A 19162-nucleotide genomic window follows, 5' to 3' on the forward strand; every position below is an offset into this window, starting at 1 on the left:
ACAAAGGTTTAGACATTAATTTCAGATAAATATTGTGTTGCCCAACATATTTTTGATAAAGATCCACCATTTACGTGAGCATTAAAATAAATAGGAAATATTAAAAACAGTAGTAATTTATTTGTAATCCAGAAAAACACTTATGATCCATATATTTTTCATATATACCTAATTACGAAACCGCGAAACAAACATTATTAGTTACTTGGCATCCAGTGGCATCAAAAATTTTCCAAAAACACTTATTCCAAAATATTCCGACAACCATCTCATTATCTATATTTAAAAATTGGCAACTTGTATGCTTTTCCCTTCCCATGTAAAACGCCACTTTGATGTCACATGCTCTATTATCCGTCTTGTGTTTTTTTCGACTAATGCAATTCTGTCCCGATTCCCTGAACGTCCGTGACGTCATTTGCGCGTTTCTAATGACGTCATTGTCGGCTGTGGTTTCGAAAATATGGATTTTTTTGGCAGCAGTGAAACCAAGTTAAAGTTGTCCGGGGTTTGTGATATCATCAATTACAAAAATTTTCTGTATGTTTAATTAGATTTATGACGTATCTTTTATCCTATTATTCTGCGACATTTTCATATATATCGTGGTTCACTAACCTCTAAATTACAAATTTATTATTATAGTGGACAGCAAACTGCATGAATGATCATGCAAAGATCAAGAAAGATCAGTGGGTGTTATGCCGGGCCCAGACCAAGCAGACAGAACAACGACAAGATAAAAAGATTCATGTTTTACGACAAAGTTGCGACAAATTCAATACATTTCTGCGACATTTTGGTCTCATTTTTGTTTTGTTTCAAAATTCGGAGACTTTTCAATGTCCCGTCTCGAGAAAACGCCTTGCCTAACCATCTTCTGATGCGTGTCAAATACTCTTCTTTACGAAATCTCTTCTTTACAGTGAGCTTGTAGACGGTAAGAGAAAAAACCGGGTGGAAAACTCAAAAGATACAAAAATATTTTCCATGAAAACTTAAAGCCTTGCATGCGTAACCATCTTCTGATGCGTGTCAAATACTCATCAGTAGGGAATGCAATCCCGCACCAAAATCTCAATCCCGCAAACCCGCGGGATTAAAGCAATCAATCCCGCGAATCCGCAAAATTGCGGGACTGTAAACAATAGTCATACATTTGGTCCTAAATGGTACAAAAGGCATTGTACATTTTGCATAGGCCCACAATATATTGATATAGCGTGTATCTTAAATTAGCTGTACAGAAATTTGGAACGATGTATACAGGGTGTTCAAAAAATATATTTAATATAAAAAAAATAAAAATATTATTCTGATGTTGAAGTTTGTTTTAACTTGTGTTAGTTATCTGCTTTTAGATACACTCTATATCAATAATTTTTTGGCATATGCAGAATGTACAAAGCTTTTTCTACCATTCAGGACCATGCGTATAGGACTAAAAATGCATATTTTTCGAAAAAACCTCGTATTTTCCTTAAAACAAAAAAAAATAAAGAACCGATCAAATTGTTTTTCTAATTTCCAGTCGAACTTGGTAAAAATTCCGATTTTTTAAAAATTGTAAATTTGCGGTAAAAAAGATTCTTAGCCAAATTTTCACACTCTTATAAAACACCCTGTATACGAGAATTCGCTAAATATATTTTTGAAAACCACATAGCATCTTAATAGATGCATCTAAAACCTTGCTCATCTGAAACCGTGCATCCCAAAATTTTTTTTAGTTCAAGAGATATTCAACTTTAAATTTACCCGAAAATTTTGCTTGTCCCGATAATTATGTCCGGCAGTTTTTTTGACGAAATTGTCCACAAGTCGTAGGTAACCGCTTTTCTTTACTTACGAACATACGCCAGAAAGAAATCTAAAAACTAACCTGTTTGTTTCACTTATTTTTAATGGCCAAACCGTAAGGGGAATCCCCCGGGTTCCGAGCGTCGACCCATCGGCTCCGGAACGAAGAGGTTTGACCTTGATCGAGATCGATTCTGTTACCCACTAGTAATGTGTCGATCCCGCGCATCCCACACGGTAAATCCCGCAACTTCGATCCCGCATTTGCGGGATTGCATTCCCTACTCGTCAGCGAGTAGTGGCAATAGTAACAGTAGTTTGTTTCCATATCATATCTATTATTAGTAACTAGAAAAAAGTAAACACCTTATGTCCAATACAATGACAAACTATAGTAAACAAAGCTCTACAAATCTCAGACATCCACGTTTGGTCGCAAAAGATATACAAACACAATTACAGCCTAAAAATAGTAAACAATATGTATTTTTGACAAACAAATATCAATCTTGTTTATACCTATGAGCCTAATTTAAATAAAAATCCTCTTGTTTTTTGGACGACAACACAAACATATCTAGTTCTCTCTGGAATGGTGTCTATTTTCGATATTGTGTACAGCGCCACACGAGCTTTTTTGCATAACAAAACCGTTTATATTTTTGCACTTTGATATCGGGCCAAATAGTCCAAAAACAAACCGCAATACCTTGACGGGTGTCTAGCCAAAGTTTTAGACGGTCAGTAAGAATAATAATTATTTTGGCATCTTTAGTTTTAATACGCAATAGATTTAGTCATAGGTTTTATATGTGCATATGCATGTAAATGTATATGTAGAAAACATCTGTGTCATATAAATAAACGTCGTGATTTTAAATACGACATAAAATACAATAAACATAAAAATGTTAGGCTGTCCCCTACGCTCCAATCCAAGAAACGTACTTCTTCAGCTAATGGTAAACTGCTGATGGACATATGCCATCCAGTTCGAAACGACCCAGTCCATGCAAGTTTTCTCGTTATAATTCAATTTTAATATATTCTCTTGATGATAATAATGTTATTTAATAATTAATTTTTACCCTCCAATCCAAGAAACGTACTTCTTCAGCTAATGGTAAACTGCTCAGGGACACATGCCATCCAGTTCGAAAGGACCCAAACCAGGCAAGTTTTCTCATTATAATTCGGTTTTAATATATTCTCTTGATGATAATAATGTCATTTAATAATTCATTTGTACCGTCCAATCCAAGAAACGTACTTCTTCAGCTAATGGTAAACTGCTGATGGACACATGCCATCCAGTTCGAAAGGACCGAGTTCAGGAAAGTTTTCTGGTTATAATTCGGTTATAATATATTCTCCTGATGATAATAATGTTATTTAATAATTAATGTTTACCCTCCAATCCAAGAAACGTACATCTTCAGCTAATGGTAAACTGCTGAGGGACACATGCCATCCAGTTCGAAAGGACCCAATCCAGGCAAGTTTTCTCGTTATAATTCAGTTTTAATATATTCTCTTGATGATAATAATGTTATTTAATAATTAATTTTTACCGTCCAATCCAAGAAACGTACTTCTTCAGCTAATGGTAAACTGCTGAGGGACACATGCCATCCAGTTCGAAAGGACCCAATCCAGGAAAGTTTTCTCGTTATAATTCAGTTTTAATATATTCTCTTGATGATAATAATACCATTTAATAATTAATTTTTACCCTCCAATCCAAGAAACGTACTTCTTCAGCTAATGGTAAACTGCTGATGGACACATGCCATCCGGTTCGAAAGGACCCAGTCCAGGAAAGTTTTCTCGTTATAATTCGGTTTTAATATATTCTCCTGATGATAATAATGTTATTTAATAATTAATTTTTACCCTCCAATCCAAGAAATGTACTTCTTCAGCTAATGGTAAACTGCTGATGGACACATGCCATCCAGTTCGAAAGGACCCAGTCCAGGAAAGTTTTCTTGTTATAATTCGGTTTTAATATATTCTCCTGATGATAATAATGTTATTTAATAATTAATTTTTACCCTCCAATCCAAGAAACGTACTTCTTCAGCTAATGGTAAACTGCTGATGGACACATGCCATCCAGTTCGAAAGGACCCAGTCCAGGAAAGTTTTCTCGTTATAATTCGGTTTTAATATATTCTCTTGATGATAATAATGTTATTTAATAATTAATTTTTACCCTCCAATCCAAGAAACGTACTTCTTCAGCTAATGGTAAACTGCTGAGGGACACATGCCATCCAGTTCGAAAGGACCCAGTCCAGGCAAGTTTTCTCGTTATAATTCGGTTTTAATATATTCTCCTGATGATAATAATGTTATTTAATAATTAATTTTTACCCTCCAATCCAAGAAACGTACTTCTTCAGCTAATGGTAAACTGCTGAGGGACACATGCCATCCAGTTCGAAAGGACCCAGTCCAGGAAAAATTTCTCGTTATAATTCGGTTTTAATATATTCTCCTGATGATAATAATGTTATTTAATAATTAATTTTTACCCTCCAATCCAAGAAACGTACTGCTTCAGTTAATGGTAAACTGCTGATGGACACATGTCATTCAGTTCAAAAGCACCCAGTCCAGAAAAGTTTTCTCGTTATAATTCAGTTTTAATATATTCTCTTGATGATAATAATATTATTTAATAACTAATTTTTACCCTGCAATCCAAGAATCGTACTTCTTCAGCTAATGGTAAACTGCTGATGGACACATGCCATCCAGTTCAAAAGGACCCCGTCCAGGAAAGTTTTCCCGTTATAATTCGATTTTTGCTTAATTTGTGTTTCTACCTTATTTATTAAAAGAGTTCCTTAACTAATATGGAATATACAGAGTTCGGCAATAGTGCGCCGGGAATCTGTAGCTCCTATAATAAATAATTTAGGAATTTTGTGTGCAAACCTAGAGTATGTATTAGGATGTATTTCAGGAAATTATTTTAACTTCTATAGGGTGGCTCAAAAAAGTGTGAGTGGATCGGGATGATTTTTTTTAAATAGAATATCCTGAATATTATTGTATTTTTGGCTTCCTTTCTGATCACTTTACATAATCCTAAGATAGCATTAGGTACATACGTTGAGATAGTTTTAGAGACATTAATAAATAAAAAAATATTTTTTTTTCAGCCTTGCTTAAAAAATATTAAAAATGTAAGAAATGTCTTATAATGAAAACTGTAAATACTAGGTGTTCACTATAGCCAGTCTGTACTTACTTTGATATAAATATCGTAATATTAAACCATACAGGTTGTTCAAAATTCCATGCCAAACTTTCTAAAATATAAAATAGTTTTTCTTCGTTATTTTTTAATGGAACACGCTGTATATTATTTCTTTTGGATGGAACACCCTGTTGTTTATAGGTTTCGCAAATACTCTCTTTCAACGGTAAAATACCAGACAAAAATCATTAGGTTGTGATAAAAATTTACTGTTAAAAAACCCAGATGTAATACAATATGATCGAAACATTTTTTTTTTCTTATTTTCTACCCCTTAGTTTGGCCATCTCACCGCCATGCAAACCGGTAGAACGTTCTCCAAAAATAATTTCTCGTGCATTTTACAGCCTTATATGACACATATAATTATATTCAATTCAAAACGAATATTATATAAAATGATATTGTTGGAACGGCAAACTTCGCTCTGTCAAATTAAAATTGATAGGGAGTGTGTGTGCTGTGGTATGACAAGATGTCTTTGATGAGATAATTAATTTTAATAGTAAAATTTACAGCAGTTTCATTTCAGCCAATTGACATTAACAGCCGTCGTACTTGACCCTAGCGACTGTGGTTGTTCTCATAACTCATATTTTTTGTAGCTTTACGCTTTACGCAACTTAAAATTATTGATTTAAATTTTTTGCTTTAAAATTATTAAAACCTTTTTATTACCCGTTTTACCTATTTGTGTTAAGGCTAGAGTTAAATATTTAGGTACACATTGTTAAAAAAAAGTCATCAAAATCGAGCCCCTGCGCGCTGGCGCTGGAACAAAATATATTGAAACTATATTAAAACTACAGTATGTCCCCGGATTGTCTTTACAAGAGGAAAAAAACTTTTTTATTATTGACATTTTGAGAAAAACATTTTTTTTTATATAAAAAAATTTTGCTTGTTCTAAAATGGCTAATACTTTTCCAAATTTCCATACCGTTTTAGAGAAAATTAAGAAAAAAGTCCCAAAAATCAATCCAATATCAATTTGATTTCATTCTTTGATAGATGGTTCTTACTAATTTTGATTTTGATTAATGTCATATTTGGTCATATTCTTTGCTATTGTTAAAATATGATATTTTCTTGTAACTATTACCACCCCCCTTCCCGTAGCATTAAACCCTAAGTAGCTCAACCTAAGACGTTTATGGATGTAAAGCACCAGATGGCGGGGCGTATTTCACAGTCTTTTACTACAGAAAAATATTTTTTGTTACTCTGAATTTTGAAGCGACTAATAAAAACAGAGAATAAATATCATTCATATTAATTAAAATTTTATGAATTACAATGTCTCAACTGGTATCAAATAATGAAAACGAAGTTATATATTACCATAGAAACGCGTTTTAATTTTTAGGACTTCGCTTCAAAAAAATCAGCCATATTTTCATGTTTTTCTTAATTTTCTCTAAAACCGTATGGAGATTTGGAAAAGTATAAACGGGATTAACCATTTTAGAACAAGCAAAATTTTTTATAAAGAATGCATTTTTCTCAAAATCTCAATAATAAAAAAGTTTTGCCTCTTGTAAAGACAATCCGGGGACATACTGTATAACTTGAAAATATATGAAAATTTTAAGGTTTGGTTTAAATTGAGGTAATAGCCCGTTTTCATGTCGGTCGGTGTATCTACAAAAAAAAATCAATCTATTTTCATAAATATAAATTTGAAGTCATTGACGAGAATTCTGAATTAGATTAGGACTTCCATTACTGAACCATAACATCCTGTTGACTTAAGACGATACTAATAGCCTGTTAACTAAGTAAAAGCCACTTAATTCAATTTTTCAATTATGTCCCATTCGAAAATTTCACAAACAAAACGTAATTACAAAAGTCTACAAACGATATTTTCAAATAATACTCCAGGAAGGTGTTTTAGGCGGCTATGTCCATCTAGCGATTGATTACTAAACTTTAGTTACGCATTTAAAACGAATTCTTCCTTAATGCTGTGGCACCACCTGCTATATGTTGTTGGTACTAAAATAGTTTGTAATAAATTGCACAGGTGGCGCTTCACAACATCGGTTCACACAACGTATAATAGATGGTGCCAAAAGATTGCAGACATCTAGTTACAATATCACGTCCTAAATACAGAAACCTGTAAATTACGAAAGGATAGTATTCGTTTTTCACGATAGATGGCGGGGTATTAGTGAAGAAATTAAATTTAATTTAAAATCATACAGGGAGTTTTACGTATACTTTAAGTTGCTTTAAGCAATATCTCAAAATATAGTTGTTTTAGGCAAATATTTAAATTATGAAAATTTTATGGCTTTTGCTAAATCGACACATTCTAAATTTTTGATATAAATTGCATTTTTTAAGTAGGTACTCGTAGAATGCACTACAGGGTGGTCCGAACTGTATTCCGGAAATATCGCGAGCATATTCTGCAGATAAAAATAAATTGCTTAGTTTCGGAGATACAGGGTGTAGAAGTTTCATCTTGATTTCGATTTTTTTCCAAATAATATCTGAAGTAACATCATTATATGGATGAAAATTGGTATCTGGGAGTTTTTTGACATGAGAAATTTACTTAATACCCTTGTTTATATATTCTTAAAGTTGTTCAACCGACTAGACAAATTGTGCTGCCAACTGGAGGACAAATCGTGAACCTTTCGGGGCGGAGTCAAAAATATCGATTATTTTCGTTATTTTCCTCAGAGTAATGTAATAATATAGCCCCGGGTTTCTGCGAACTTTAATAGTGATCAGCTACGGACGAAAAAACCAATCCAAACACATGTTGGCGGCGCCCCCTACAAACAGAAATCATATTGACATCAAAAACAAATTTCTCATGTCTAAAAACTCCCAGAAACCAATTTTCATCCAAATATTGACCTTACTTCGGAAATTATTTGGAAAAAATCGAAATAAAAATGAAACTTCTACACCCTGTACCTCCGAAACTAAGCATTTTAGGACAGAATTATAAAAACTTGTTTACTTTCAAATAAGTCCTTAAAAAAGTAAAAAAATTATTCTTAAAGTTTTTTAACTTTCAAATAAGTCCATAATAACATAGGCGCCGGACAGGGGGGGCAAGAGGGGTCCTAGAACTGTGATGCGTATGCGCAGAAGGAAATATGAAGACATTATTTCATTTGCGCATGCGCTGCAGAGTTCTTGGACGGTTCAGAATCGGTAATAACAAGAACCCGAACAAAGCTATAACCTAACATTTTCAGATTGTTTACAAATTTATTTTAGCAAATTTTCCTCTATTATGCATAGAATTGGTTAAAAAAGTAACAGAAAATAGCAAAAACATTATTGATTATTGAATACCTAAGAAAATATGTGCTAGAAAACCTTAAAAATATGAGAAATTAAGAAAAATTCGATATTGAAATTATTTTCCGTTTTTCTGAAAAACGGTAAGAGACCGCCAAGAAAAAAGTTCAGATTCGTAATCTACGACTTCAAAATAGGGTGTATACCAATTTTGGTGAAAATCGGACGATTTCCAGTTTTCCCAATAATTACCAAAAATGTCAATTTTTTATTCATTTTTACCTTGCCCCCCCCCCTAAATTTCATTCTTCCGGCGCCCATGCATAATAACTCGGTTATTTTGGACTTATTTGAAAAACAGTAAAGGGAAAATATATTTCTTTCCTCGAGATTCCCCAGCCCTGAAAATATATGCGCTAATTGGCAGTTCTAATGGTTTTCTGTTACGTCGAAAATTAGAATGTGCTAATTCAGTCAGAACTATATGTAAAGACCTTGCGAGCATCAATTTTTTACAAATGAATTTTCATGTGTAGTTTATTAGAAGTTGAAAATTGCCGCTACTGCATATTATGATTTATCCAATAAAACTGTCATTTAAAAAAAATTACGGGCAAGCTGATTTTTTCAGAGTTTGTCAGCGACTGTCTTCTGAGTGTAAAATAAACAAAATCGGAAATTTTCCCCTTGCGGTTTTTAAGCAATAGGGGTGTTTTTTTAACTGTACAGGGTGGGTCAAATTCGACGCTTTTAAATGGAAACACCCTTTTCTATAGGAGATAGACGAAAACTAATATCGGTGTCTGGAGCTCAATTTTTATCAAAAACATGATGGCGAAAACCGCAGATCAATATCTGTTACCGTTTCGGAGTTACGGGGTGTTTTTCAAAAATGTGCATTTTAACAAATCGCTGTAACTTTTTGCTATGGAAAATTTTGTATTTCTATGAAAACGTTTCCAAAGCATCTTTTACGTAGAATTTAATTGTTTAAGTATAATTTTTTAAAATTAATAATTTAAGAGTTATCAACAGAAAAATTGATTTTTTATATGGGACACCCTGTATATTTTTAATTTATTGAAAAGAATTTAAAATTACCTTTCCAAAAATATAACACACTTGATATTTTGCTCGATTCCTCTTCGAGATATAGAGTATATAAAAATTCGCCCGCTTTAAATAAGTAGGCTTTGAACGGCACCGGCTGTAATGCAAAAAAAATTCTAGCTGTGAGCATCAATTAAAACGAAAATAATATTTGCTATGAGAGATGCAGAATTTTATAACAATTTAAAATATATTTAACCAACATCAACACATTTAAACTATATCTCATAACAATAAAAATAAATAGCAAACCAGGACATGAGATTTTGCTACAGGTGTTCGACATATCGACCGTCTTCTGTTATGGACAGACGGGGCAGTTTTTGAACATTTCTTGCGGAATTCATTAACCTAGTGGGGGTGAAAGATACCCTCTCATAACTGCTAAGTATTTCTAATTCTTGTCTAGATTATAGAGAAGAATAAGGAACCTTTATTCTTCCGCAAATATATCCATAGGATTAGATCCATGGGCACTAAGTCAGGCGGCCTCGACGGCCAACGGCTGGGTTCTTGGTCAGCTATTCAATTATTCTTGAAATTGGCTCCAGAAATTTGCTGATAACTTCATCGTTCAGAGGCGGTGCGTCGTCTTGCTGGAAAAATATGTGTTCGAGTTCCATTAAGGGCATATCATCAATGAGGGGTCCAAAGCCTACTAGTTAAAAGTGGCGAACTTTTAAAAAATCTGTATTTCGAAGGGGATTATAACAAAATATCAAGTGTGCTATATTTTTGGAAAGGTAATTTTAAATTCTTTTCGGCTAATTAAAAATATACAGAGTGTCCCATATAAAAAATCAAATTTTCTGTTGATAATTCTTAAATTATTAATTTTAAAAAAATTATACTTAAACCAATAAATTCTACGTAAAAAGGTGGTTTGGAAATGTTTGCATAAAAATACAAAATTTTCCATAGCAAAAAAGTTACAGCGATTTGTTAAAAATGCAAATTTTTGAAAAACCCCCGTAACTCCGAAACGGCAACAGATATCGATATGCGGTTTTCACCAACATGTTTTTGACAAAAATTGAGCTCCAGACACCGATATTAGTTTTTGTCTATCTCCTATAGAAAAGATTGTTTCTATTTAAAAGCGTCGAATTTGACCCACACTGTACATAAGAATATTCTCTATAAGTTCACCTAATGAATTTTTTTATAAGTTTATTATTTCCGGACTTAGCGGCTGTTTCATGAGCCCTTTGGGGTGGTTTTCAAAAAGTTTGTTTTACAACAAATTGACCCGTATGAAAGTTGTTCATAATAAATTGACAAGCAACTTTTCCTCATTTTTTTGTAGCTTCATTATTTTTGGAGATAGCGTCCAGTTCATGAACAAATTGGGGTAGTTTCATAATTTTTGTTTAGTTCTACAATTTTACGAACTTAAAGGTGTTCATATTAAAATTACATGCAAACTTCCCTATGATATGTATTTATTTCCCCAAAACGAAACATGGAATTCATCAAGTGAATGAACATTATGATTTTTTTTTATTTGTATCGTCTTCTTTTGTGTGATGGACCTGGCGTGGGCTCCTCAGATTTATTGTTGGTTTCTTTTGCTATCTCCAGAAATAGTCAAGTTACAAAAAAAAATCATAAGGCAAAGGTATATGTACTCTTATTTTGAATGAGTTTCCTAGGGTGAATTTGCTGAAAAAAGAGTAACATTGAAAACTACCCTAATTTGTTCATGAACTGGACGCTATCTCCAAAAATAATCAAGCTACAAAAAAAATTCATGAGGAAAAGTTGCTTGTCCATTTATTACGAACAAGTTTCATACGGGTCAATTTGCTGTAAAACAAACTTTTTGAAAACCACCCCAAAGGGCTTATGGAACGGCCGCTATGTCCGGAAATAATAAACTTATGAAAAAATTAATTAGGCGAACTTATAGAGAATGTGACTGAGACTGACCGTGTCTCGAATGAACGAGCTTTAAACCAAATGAACAAGGACCGAGAACTCCTCGACATAATAAAAAAGAGGAAAGCAGCCTATTTGGGCCATATCATGAGACATAGCAAGTATGAATTCCTTCAGCTCATCATCGAGGGTAAAATTGAGGGAAAGCGCGGACCCGGACGACGGCAATGCTCCTGGCTGAAGAACATCAGAGATTGGACAGGCCTGGACTCACATACTTTCCTGAGAAGAGCGAAAAATAGAGAGGAATTTGCCATGGTTGTTGCCGATCTTCACTGAATGGAGAAGGCACTTTAAGAAGAAGATAGAGAATGTTCTTATGTATAATTTGCGTATAATTATTTTGTTGTAGTACAGTTAAAAACCGCAAGAGGAAAATTTCCGATTTTGTTAATTTTACACTCAGAAGACAGTCGCTGACAAAATCTGAAAAAATTAGCTTGCCCGATTTTTTTTTTCTAATAGATAAGATGGTTTTAAAGGGATCAATCATCGTTAACACTGATTTTAAAATAATAATCTTAAGACTACTTACCTGTATCATTTAAAACCCCTTGAACTGGATCATCATAGCTGTCTCCCTCTGTGGACATTCCTGAAACAAAAATTTAAGTAATAAGTTATATTAAATTAAGTCAATTATGGCAGTTTACAATATGACAAAAACCAATGAATACACATAGAAAAAAAAAGTTCTCCAGTTTTTTTTTAATATTTTTAATAATTATTGTTTATACCATATATTGTTTCTGGAAATAATCTGTCCAAATTGTTTCGTATCCAGTTTGTGATTAAGTATTTTTCAATGATTGATATCATTACTATAAATATAACCAACTTAAAATATGTTTTAGTATTATAATGACGGCATTTATTTGTACTTATTATTTTGTAAAAATAACATTAGCAAAAAACATATCTGCGAATATTTATCTATCCATAAAACATCATTGTAATGTCATTCATTGGAGTGTTTGACAATTTTAAACGCTATGAACATTTACATAACATTTAAAAGGAATTTCACTATTGTATTCGCAAAATTATTCTTTTTGAATTAATGTTTATTAATCATTATTTACCAATCGAAATCTCCTAGTTCTATAATATAAAAATATATGTATTTATCTTTTAGTTAAAAGGATTATATTAATTTGAGGTCAAATCCAACTGTAAATAAACAGAAAGTTTGTTAACATTTTGCTTGTATATGTTGGCTCAAAAAAATCAATGTGTACAGGGTTTCTCACCGTAGCAGTTCGTTAGAAGTTTTTGAGGTTAGGAAAAACTTAGAAGTTTGAAATTTTGAGACTTAGGGTTATTTAACCTTTCCTTTCATTTAAAAATATTTTCAAGGTCACACCACTTCCGGTTACACCGGAAGTCGCCATTAACTTCCTTATTTTAAATGGAACACCCTATATATTATTTTATTTTTGGATTTCTAAGAAAATTTTATGATGAGTTTCATTAGGTTTCCTTATACCTATTTTCAACTGTTTCTCAGATATCTAGATTTATTTGAAAATGTTTACAGATTTACCCCTATTTTTAACAGTCGGTCTTTTACTCATTTTGAATCGGTGATAAACGCTTCTGCGGTAAACCGAAGCAGAGGACTAATACTTTCGAAATCCATGTTGACAATTAATTTATTGCATACAGGGTGTCCAAAATTGGATAACTGATTAGATTATTTTCAAACTCAAAATAGTTCATTTTTTCAAATGGGACACCCTGTATATTTTTCGATAGTTGGATGCAGAATTCAATTCTGCATCCATTTGCTATAACTTTCCCTATATCCATTTTCAACGGTTTTCTTGTTAATCCGTATTTTTTACTTTAATTCAATTTTGGCAGAATCGACAATATCGTTTGTGTTTTTAAAAGAAAAATAATTATGTTAGTAAAGAAATTGAATGTAATTAGAACATACGAAAAACAGGAACAAAACAAAGTGAAAACGTATAAAATATAACATAACATAACAAAAAAAACGTATTTTCAACAGTAACGGTGAGGCATTAATTATTAATACTAGACGTTAGTTTATCCCTACAATAATAAAAAAAAGTTAACTCAATAATTACAAAAATTTTCGTTCATAGCGGTCACTTCGAACAATAATTTTTGTAATTATTGTGTTTACTTTTTTTTATTATGGTAGTGATGCACTAACGTCTAGTGTTAATAATGAATGCCTCACCGTTACTGTTATACGTTTGTTTTCTTATGTTATGTTATATTTTATACGTTTTCACTCTCATTTTGTTCCTGTTTTGTTCGTATGTTCTAATTACATTCAATTTCATTACTTTAACATAATTATTTTATTTTAAAAAACACAAACGATATTGTCGATTCTGCCAAAAATTGAATTAAAGTAAAATATACGGATTAAAAAGAAAACCGTTGAAAATGGGTATAGGGAAAGTTATAGCAAATCGATGCAGAATTGAATTCTGCATCCAACTATCGAAAAATATATAGGCTGTCTCATTTGAAAAAATGGACTTTTTTGAGTTTGAAAATAATCTAATCAGTTATCGAATTTTGGACACCCTGTATGAGATAAATTAATTGTCAATATGGACTTCGAAAGTTATTAGTCATCTGCTCCAGTTTACCGCAGAAGCATTTATCACCAATTCAAAATGAGTGAAAGACCCACTGTTAAAAATAGGGGTAAAAATGTAAAAATTTTCAAATAAATGAAGATATCTGAGAAACAGTTGAAAATAGGTATAGGGAAATCTAACAAAACTCATCATAAAATTTTCTGAGAAATCCAAAAATTAAATAATATACAGGGTGTTCCATTTGAAATAAGAAAGTTAATAGCGACTTCCGGTATAACCAGAAGTGGTGTGACCTTGAAAATATTTTTAAATGAAAGGAAATTTTAAATAACCCTAAGTCTCAAAATTTCAAACTTCTAAGTTTTTCCTAACCTCAAAAACTTCTAACGAACGGCTACGATGAGAAACCCTGTATGGTTAGTCTGTCTTTTATGCAAGTCTATGTACAAATCCTTAGAAATTGAAAAACTATTAGTGCTATTTTAAGCCTTTACCAACATTTACCATATTAAACAATCATATTAAAAGATGTACAAATGCATAATGAAGCTCTTAATAAACATACATACATGTCGTTATACAATTGATCACGCCTAGATATGTGTGTGTCTAACCATTTCACGAGTTTGTCACCTTGTTTAGACATTTTATTTTGCGCTATATCTAAGGTCAACCTAAAAAAATCGTAGTAGCCGATACCTACCGAGCTGAAAAAGATTACCGTTATCTTTGTATCGTTAGCATTGAGCGGCCGACGAAAACTTGACCCAATGGTATTTTTCAAATTGCCATGGTTAGCCAATTTTTTCTTGGTTCATAACCCTGCGTTTTATTGCCACGCGTGTACGAATAATATAATATGTGTCTCGTCGGAATTTAGAGTATATATTACACAATAAATATCGCCCTGTATAATTATATAAAAGTAAATAGTGAGTATAAAGTGTAAATAATGTTTATACCAATGACATCTAATAGTTATTAGATGTTAGAAAAGATTAATTCACGAGCGATGAAATCGCGAGTGAATTAATTTCGGGAGATGATAATGCAATTTTAGTGTCGTGTATAAAACTATATTTTTTTCCATATTAAGCTATGTTTTAAAAAATATTCAGAACGAATTTATTACAAGTAGAAAGAATATTGTAATTTGACAAATAAATGAAGCTGTCTCTTAGTTGTCAGTTTTGAGTCAATATTTTTTAATTCTCTTTCGTGTCGATTGTTGATTGAATTGGAACCAGAAATAGCTCAAAACGAAATAGGTAAATTACCAACAGATATTCAGGTTGAGGCGACAACAGCGGCGGACAAACTACTTCCATTTCAATGCCGAATAACTTATGAAAAGGAATACAAAAATTTTCAAAAATGGAAGCAATTAAAAACGTGCGAGAAGAAATAAAGTTTTTAACCTATCCTCGCTGTTAAAGTATCATTTAATCTACCCTTGCGGTTAAAGTACTATTTTAACTACTATTTTTGATAGATATAAGGCAATTTTAACAGTTGCTATGGAAAAAAACAATATTTTCCTTAGATAGGTACAACGAAAGTTTACGATTTATTGCCTAAAATATTGCAGCGAAAAATTAATGGGGTCAATTATTGGCTTCCCTAATTATTTTAGAGAATAATTCTATTTAGGTTTATTGAAGAGCACTAAAACCCACATTCAAAAGAATAACTTTAGATATTTTTGATTAGCCCGTTTACGAGTTATCGCCGATTTCTTTTTAAATATTTCCCCTTTCTTATGGCCCTGTATTTACTTATGAGCACAAGTCAGGGTAAAAGATAACTGTCAAATGAAGTTGTCATTTCAGAAATTTATCTATTTAGTGCTTTATTATTATTAATAAAAACTCATACCTACATCGAAAATATTAGCGATGAATTACACTACCGAAGAAAAGTATTGATGATTAAATGGTATTATCAAGGAAATAGTTATCAAAAGGTGTCGGACATGTTTGCTGCTCTATATCCGAATAGACCGATACCTGGAAAATCTACAATCGCAAGGAGTATCCAGAGATTTGAGACCAAAGGTACCCTAATAAATAACTGCAGATGTGAAGCAAGGCAGGAACAAAGAGAAGATGCAAGAAATGATACCGACTTGGAAGTTTTATTGTGCGTGGAAGAAAACGATGGAAAGATCAGCACAAGAAAACTTGAGGATGAAATAGGAATAAATCACACGACAGCGTTTCGAATTTTGAAACGACATAAATACTATTCCTTCAAATATGAAAAGCACCAAGAGCTACGAAATGGGGACGAAATACGGCGGCGGGCGTTTTGTTTTGATATGATGGAAAGAGCAAACACGGATAGGGAATTTTTTAAAAACATATGTTTCACTGACGAATGCTCGTTTACCTTTTTACCAATGTTCAAAATTATCGATATTGGAACAAAGAAACCAACACAGGTTTGTCGAAACAAGGACGCAATATCCACAGAAAGTAAATGTTTGGGCAGCGATATTCGGACACAATATTATTGGAGCATTATTTCTTACGCGAAATTTCAATGCAGAATATTATTTGGAACTACTCGAAAATCATTTTTTACCTGCTTTACATGATGCCGCTAGGGAAAATCAGGAAGTTTGGTACCAAATGGATGGCTGCCCGGCACATATAGTACCCTGGCTGTTCGGGAATATTTAGACAATAGTTTTAACGGAAACGTTATTGGCCTAAATCATACAGTAAATTGGCCAGCAAGGTCTCCTGATATTTCGCCAAATGATTTCTTTCTCTGGGGCCATTTAAAAAACAGGATATACAAGGATAAAAATACCCAAATATAGACGAGTTAAAAATGCTATTTCTGCCGACTGCAATAGAATTTCAGTTTACCAACTAGCGAATGTAAGAAGAGAATTTTATGATCGCCTGGGTTATTGTCTAGCAGTCGATGGAGGAATATTTGAACATCTTCTTAAATCCTAAAGTTCTAACAATTTAATAGTACCTAAAGGTTATTGAATATTGTAATAATACTATATATATAACCTTGTAATTGATTACTTTATTTTACTTTAATTCATATTAATTTGTATTTATAAATACATCTTTAAGATTTCCAATGTAGGAATGAGTTTTCAATAATAATAAAGCACTAAATAGGCAAATTTCTGAAATGACAACTTTATTTGACAGTTATCTTTTACCTTGACTGGTGCTCATAAGTAAATACAGGGCCATAAGAAAGGGGAAATATTTAAAAGAAATCAGCGATAACTCGAAACGAGCTAATCAAAAATATCTAAAGTTATTCTTTTGAATGTGGGTTTTAGTGCTCTTCAATAAACCTAAATAGAATTATTCTCTAAAATAATTAAGGAAGCCAATAATTGACCCCATTAAAATTTACATGGGATTTCCTATGTCCCGTCCGACGATGCAACACCCGGTATGACCTATACACTATTTTCACTAGAATATAGAATGAATGAAAGGGGGAGGGGGTTAATCACCGTGACATTAAAGATCTACTGTGTCCCCCTTTCTTGAGTTATAACTCATCATACAATTTATTAAGAATATTATATATGAGATTTAAAGATCATCAATGTTGATCAACATCAATCTAACATTGTAAAAAATAACTGAATTCATGGATTGTATATCTACTTCCCTTAGCCGTATCTTTTATTCTTAGTAATAACTAAAAGTTAAGTTAAAATAAACAGTTATTTTACCGGAAGCCAAATAGGAAGGACACCAAACATGCATAAAGCAATTTTCGAATTGATTTATACTTGACTTTTACTAGTCTAGTACGTTTACTATGCGTTCCCATTGTTAAATCGTTCCACATACGAGCCAGAGGCGATACAGAATGCGTTCATTTTAATTAAAGTGTATTAAAACGGACGTTTTAAGAGCGAACAGTGTGATTTTTAGCCAATTACATTAAGATTAGTTAGACCTTCGTTCGATTTTATATTAATTATTTTATTAGAATGAAATAAATCAACGTCTTACCAGTCCAGGAGTTGTTTTTGCAACAAGTACGATGGGATTCGTCGATGCGATAAGAAACGGATATACCGGGTGCGCCTCAAAAGTGGCTCACCCCTATAACTTTTTTATTTTACCAGATAAAAAACGAGATTTGGTATGTTAGTATATGCCATAAATTCAGATTGATTGACGTATTCAATTGTTTTCGGTCACTTCCTGTTTCACCGGAAATGACTACAACTTTTGGTTTTTAAATGGCACCCTCGGTATTTTTTTTACTTTATTCGATAGAAAATGACATTCTGAATAAAATGACATATCATATTTTTGACATTTTTGCTTAAAACAAAAGTGAATTTTAAATTTCAATCTAGAGTGCCATGGCTGTGTTAAAAACACTCATTTTTAATCAAGAATGTTTGGTAAAATAGATTTGATCGTCTAATGTTATTCGTGTTTTGTCCTGGCCGGTTAAAAGATGACCAAATCGTATTTTTAATCATATCTCAATTTTTTCAAATGGAACTAGGGTGGCTCATTAGCATATTTGGAAAAAGCATTTTTTTACGAATAATTTGGTACCACACACTTGGTATTTCGAGTCAAATTGTCGTTATGAATCGCTTGTTGCAATTCCAAATAAACCATATTCGAAAATGTAAAAAGTTGACATATGATATGTCATTCTATTCAGAGTGTTATTTTCTTTCGGATAAAGTAAAAAAATATCTAGGGTGCCATTTAAAAATCAAAAGTTGTAGTCATTTCCGGTGAAACAGGAAGTGACCGAATACAAATGAATATGTCAATCAATCCTAATTTATGTCATATACTAACATACCACATCTCGTTTTTTTTTTTAACTGAAAAAATAAAAAGTTATAGTGGTCAGCCACTTTTGAGACGCACTCGGCATTTAAAAAAAAATCATTCCGATCCACTCACTCTTTTTTGAGCCACCCTGAAATACATCCTCGTACATACTTTAGGTTTACACTTAACCCTTAACTGGTCCGGCATCGTCTGACAGACTAAGCCAAATAATTAAATAATTCTCATTAGTTACTGGGACCGCCTACAGGATTGGCGTTCTAGCTAATCCTCCCCCTCACGGTCAACGACTGATAGCCATATTTATACCCAAACTGGATTAGTTTTTTAGAAGTTCTTGCAGAAGTTACTTAAGAGTCTCTCAGACGACGCCGGACCGT

The 19162-nt window shown here is 32.5% G+C and overlaps 1 protein-coding gene across 4 annotated transcripts in view; it reads right to left on the minus strand.

Moving 5' to 3' along the window:
• Positions 1 to 19162, minus strand: part of LOC115882868 — a 451933-nt gene that overhangs the window by 216227 nt on the left and 216544 nt on the right. For all 4 annotated transcript variants that reach the window (XM_030901116.1, XM_030901118.1, XM_030901117.1 and 1 more), the window contains one exon: positions 11922 to 11981. In XM_030901116.1, the coding sequence (XP_030756976.1) occupies positions 11922 to 11981 (60 nt within the window). The remainder of the gene's footprint in view (positions 1 to 11921; positions 11982 to 19162) is intronic.

Source organism: Sitophilus oryzae, unplaced genomic scaffold, assembly GCF_002938485.1.
Source record: "Sitophilus oryzae breed Bouriz unplaced genomic scaffold, Soryzae_2.0 scaffold_179_pilon_pilon, whole genome shotgun sequence".
NCBI classification, from domain to species: Eukaryota; Metazoa; Arthropoda; class Insecta; order Coleoptera; family Curculionidae; genus Sitophilus; species Sitophilus oryzae.